This window comes from Cariama cristata, unplaced genomic scaffold (assembly GCF_000690535.1).
Source record: "Cariama cristata isolate BGI_N322 unplaced genomic scaffold, ASM69053v1 Scaffold43170, whole genome shotgun sequence".
NCBI lineage: Eukaryota > Metazoa > Chordata > Aves > Cariamiformes > Cariamidae > Cariama > Cariama cristata.
Window position 1 is genome coordinate 1 of NW_009593747.1, and position 5,487 is coordinate 5,487.

General features: G+C 42.5%; 1 protein-coding gene across 1 annotated transcript; it reads left to right on the forward strand.

Moving 5' to 3' along the window:
* Positions 1–1,093: 1,093 nt before the first annotated feature.
* PALM2 (paralemmin 2) lies at positions 1,094–5,144 on the forward strand (the record flags this gene model as incomplete). Its single annotated transcript, XM_009695348.1, has 2 exons — positions 1,094–1,254; positions 4,396–5,144. Coding segments are annotated over 2 exons (910 nt in total), but the record flags the coding sequence as incomplete, so codon positions are not given.
* Positions 5,145–5,487: the final 343 nt, after the last annotated feature.

Genomic DNA, 5,487 nt, shown 5'->3' on the forward strand with positions numbered 1-5,487 from the left:
TAATGATTCTATGATTCTATGATTTCATTTTCTCTCTCCTTTCATCAGTTCACTTTTCTGGTCTATGTTGGTCTTCCTATCTCACCTGCTTACAGCAAGAGGCACCAAGGCAGGCAGATTCTGCCTCCTACCCTGACACATGGACCAGGCCATATGGAGTGCTTGACAACTTAAATAGACACTGTAGCCACAAAGTACCCTTAGAGGAAAAGAATACTTTGTTTCACACCAGATAGGGTCTTATATTTGAACAGAAGTTTAACCGTTTCCATACAAAACTGAAAACATTTCCAGTTGATAGGAAAGAATGTGATTTTTTTTTTTTTTTCATTTGGTTTGGTGCCTGAACTGTAAGTCAGTTATTTGTACATCTCTCCTCTGAGCTCTACTTTTACCTCAGCCACTGAATCCTAGCAGAATGATATACGCTATCAGACACAAAACATATCCCAGAAACTATTTGTAAATTTCTTTAAGGTCTCTTCTAAAGAACATATTTAGCTTATGCTAAACAACCGTAAGCTCAAATGTAAAACAGGTCAGTCCTTTAAGATAGCTTTCTACTAGTTCAGAGTTTGTTAATGAATGATGGCACTGCAGCACTGGCAGGTGCTTAATACCTACTGACGGCCACAACGGACACCCTATCAGTATCTATACATGACTTCATTGTTAGCTAAATTTCATCTTTAAGAACAAAAAGCCAAAAGCCAATTCAATAGTACCTGACACAACCAGTGCAAAAGAGCCGGCCTTTCATGCCATTCAGTCAACACTAGCATTTTTAGGCTTTTATAGCTCTATTTGAAATATCATGTATTCTGGATGTCACATTAGGTTTGTTCCTTACCTTCCTGTTTCTCCCTCCCGTTTTAAAAGTCACGGACTTGATAAACCCAGAACCTCGTGACAAATAATTTTATGTGTTCAACTGACATAAGGTTTGAGTCATCTAGACCCATTCACTCCTGCCTCAGCTAGTCTATTGAACAGCAATCACACGACAGTGACTTTGCAGTTTGTTTGCTTTGATCCAATTATCTGGTACAAAGCTCCAGTGACTGTCAGGGCTGACAACACTCTGCTGTCTAAGCAATGAAGCCACTGGGGCTCGTAACACAAATCTAACTGTTTCCTGTTCTCTGACACCAGATGCAGTAAATTACATTTACTCCCAGATCCCTGAACTCCCAACCCTCTATTCACGAACTGCAGAGACATTTCCTGGGTGGGACGGAGCAAGCAGAGTAGCTGGTAAGTCTCAAGGAACAAAGTATTATAATACCAGTCCAATAGCCATGAACTTTTTTTGTTACATTACCTTAATGGGTCTGGTGTCCCGATATCATTTAAATGCCAGGAAATGACACTTGATTTGTGTTTTGTAAATAAGTCAAGGCTTTTTGAGCAGCAATGAGTACTCTCAAAACAATGTAGTTGGACTACATACAAGTAGCATGGGAAATGTCTCCAGTTTTTTTACATGGAAACGTTCAGGTCTTTCCATCTCTACTGATATAAATACATGGTATGTAGGCCAAGGTTTTGTCTCCTCTGCTGTACTCATGCAACTCCCATTAAGGTGAATGAGACAGACAGGCACTCACAAGAGCTCGTACGTGTTTCAAATGTTTATGTCATTTTATACTTATTTGTATGTCATTCTTTCTTCTTGGGGAAAAGGTGGGGAGAATTATGGCACGTTTTGTGCTTGGAGTCATACAGAGAATTTTGTAACACTTATTTTTCAGATAGAATGTGTGTCTTAAATGTAACAATGTGTGTTAAAAGCTAAATGTTTTTCTTATTTTCAAGATCCTTCTTTTCTAAACAATGTATTCTCTATCTCAAGACCAAATTGCTGGTGGCTACTTAAGAGGTGTCCCAAGGAGTGGGAATGAAGGGTGGCTTACTAGAAGAATGAGTTAACAAGCATAGCAAAACAATGTCTGCAGCTAAGACACTGTGCACAGATATGGGATATGTCATTTTGTTCAGAAGTCTTGCTGTAAGCCATTCCAAAAGCTTCCCTACCACCAGTGCTTACTCAGATCTGTCTCAAAAGCAAGCTTTTCCATGTGTGTTTTGTGCCATTTTGTCAACACCAAGAAAACAATAATTTCTTTCATTCTTTAAATGACCCAGGAGCCTTGTTCATGTAGTCCTTGCTAAGAGTATCATGTGGGGGCAATAGGTTAAAGAAAAGGCACCAGTGTGCTCAAAGGTAGACTGTAAGCATCCATCTTAAAACAAGTTCAAAGTCTATTAAGGTGGGTTTTTTTTAAGAACAGCTTCTGCATCCATGTTACAGGCAGAAGCCAGATCCTTTCATCTCCACGTTGGGATCATATTGTCATGAAGCACTGCATCATGTTACACTGTAATTAAAGCCTGTGCACGCCTCGGAGCAGAGCCCAGCTTTCACCCCCGCAGCTTCCTCCTGGCTGCTTGGGCTGCTGTGGGATGGCCAGGCATGAAAACTCCAGCACGGATAGTAGGATCAGAAAAATGATACCCCTACTTTGTTGTCAATATGGGCATCGTGTGGTCAGGGTCATGACAGCCATGGACACAGCTAGTCCTGGTAAAACATAGTCCTTAGGGATATCCCCCTAGCTTGCAATGGCCAAGGCAAGATCCCTGGCTTCTGCGGTGCACTCCAGCCTTCAGCAACACTTCAGTCCCAAAGGTAGCAATGTTCCTTCGCCCACTGGCACCTTGGTCCTCCAGCTCCGTGGAGATGTTTGTGTGGTGTTGCACTTGACCTAACCAGCCCTGCCAGGTCAGACCGAGGTCTAAGCAGATTCACACAGCACGTAGATGGCCACATCCCCCGTTTGGCTGGGCTGCCTACCAGACTGCACTCCCAGGGGCCAGAGGAGACCACCTCATGGGGCCAGCATGCACCCACTCAGCAATACATGGATTTTCTCTCTAAAGCTATAGGGGGAGGTCATGATGCACATCATGATAAACTTGCTATTGCTGATTAAATACTTCGCTTTAAGAATACAGAAAAAAAAAATCTACTGTGTGTGAATAATAAGACTGAGGGAATATATTCAAACAAGAGTAATATTTTATATTCATTATTTTTTAAATACAAGCATACCAAGCTACATTGGTTCTTGGGGTAAGGATATTCTGTACTCACTTGAGAATAAGTCAGGAAAAAAAGCCAACATGTCAGTTTGTGGTGTACTCAGGTAAGACTAATCACAATTATACCATACAGGTTCGTTGATGGAAATGGTCACTGTAAGTTTCACAAACACTTGTCACTGCATGTGGTGATTTATAATTAAGTGTCTGTGGATGTCTGTCCAGGAGCCAAAATGTCTTCATCTGCGTACAAGGAATGCTTAAACAGATGACCACTTCTGGAAAATCTGTGAGACCTTTGCACATTTTTCTCTGAAAAGCTGTCTAATGAGACGTCATCATATCTCAGAGTGGTGTAGACTGCCTGTCTATTCCTACTGTGTGGTCTCTACAACTTTCATCTTGTTACTGCGTCCTTCTTAACTGCTAGAAAAGCTTCTTTGGTGTTCTAAAGCAGCATCCCTCACATGCATGTTTTTGTCTGTTGTTTCATGACACTTTAAAAATCAGTTCATTTTTACTTTTTTCTTCAACTTTGGCAATGATGCTTAGGGCCTAATTCAAATAAACGAGGGAGCACTTCTTGGCCATTTTGTACATTCTCTTAACCTGCAAGCAGAGGCCACTGTCGATGCCTTGGTGTAGACACTGAGACCTGCCATGCCACCCATCTTTGGGAGAAATTATCCCATTCCTGTGTGATTTTGTTTTCCCACCTGCAGAACAGGGGTAAACAATATTTCTTCACCTCTCTAAGATGTTTTGAATGCTACAGATGGAAGAGTTAAGCAAGAACAAGCATTGATAATAAAACAGTCTGGGTGTTACTTGCAGCAAACAAAACTTGTTGTCAGCTGACTGGCAGTTTGATGGCGGAGAAGGAAAAGAGTAGAGAGGTTTCTGGAGATGAGTTTCTCTGTGAACTTTGAGGCAAGTTCAGAATGGAAAGGTTGAGGGCACTCTGCATGCTGTCACCTCCCTTTGTCTAAATTACACCTAACCCAAGTGCTCTTGGTGGTCCTAATTGATCAGAGACAGCTCCACGCGGCTTGAGCTGGAAGACTAGGTCCCATTTGCCGCAGGTATGCCTATCCTCCACCTGCACAAAAAGCTGTAGTCTAATAACTATCTCTGTCCACAGCGTTGCATCTCACCTGTAATGTAGAACACTTGGCCCTTTAGAAGCAGGAGGTAGGAAAAGGGGCACCGTAGTTTTCTTTGTCTGTTTGGCAATTAACCATTCACTGGCTTTTTTTGTTGTAACATGCACTTCCTCTCTTGTTTTCATTCAAGCTTTATACACCATGGAAATTAATGTGGAGAAAGACAAACAGACAGGAGAGACCAAGATTGTCTCTGCTTCACCTGTTGGCCCAGATGAGGCCCATCAAAGAGGATTCAAAGTCTATGATGATGGTACCAAGGTAGTCTATGAGGTTCACTCTGGTGGCACAGTGGTAGAAAATGGCGTACATAAATTAAGCTCAAAGGACGTAGATGAACTTATGCAAAAAGCTGGACAATCAAGTGTAAAAGGAGGGTATGAAACAATGACTGTGTCAGACAGAAATGCAGTAGCTGATGGAAACCTTAGCCATATGAAGGAGCAAATGCTCTTCAAGGAGGCAAAGCTGGAAATGGTACACAAACCCAGCAAAGGGCATGCTGTGAACCCTCAGCCCCAAGACAAACCCTTCAGTGGCGAAGCCCCAGAGGTCAGCGCAGATCAGCCAGTGACAATGATATTTATGGGCTACCAGAACATCGATGACGAAGAGGAGACAAAGAAAGTGCTGGGCTATGACGAGACCATCAAGGCAGAGCTCGTCCTGATTGACGAAGATGACGAGAAGTCATTGCGGGAGAAGACAGTGACAGATGTCTCCACTATGGATGGGAACGCTGCTGAGCTGGTCTCTGGCAGGCCCCTGTCAGACACAACAGAGCCCTCCTCTCCCGAGGGGAAGGAAGAGAGCCTGCCCTTGGAAGCTGCCCCAGGTACACAAAAGAAAAAGCGCTGTCAATGCTGTATTGTCATGTGAACACCTCCTCCTTCCCTGCTCCGGGCAGCTCCTGCTCCATCACTTACCTAGACCTCACTATACTTCTAACTGCAATACTGTGAACTGGAAGTGAATGCCTCCATTGCCTTGCAGTTGGGTTGCTTTGCTTTCTAGTTCTTCAGGAAGAGGAACGCATGGTTATTTTCCCATCAGACGTACTATTTGGGGTTTGGGGAGGGGTTGGGGGTCTTTTGTTTCTTTCTTTTTTTGTTGTTTTTTTTTCCTTTAATATTGCAGAGTGAGAGATAAATGGGAAATGGAACAAATGTTTTCATATTTATTTGATTTTTTTATATATATTATATATATAATGAAAACACTT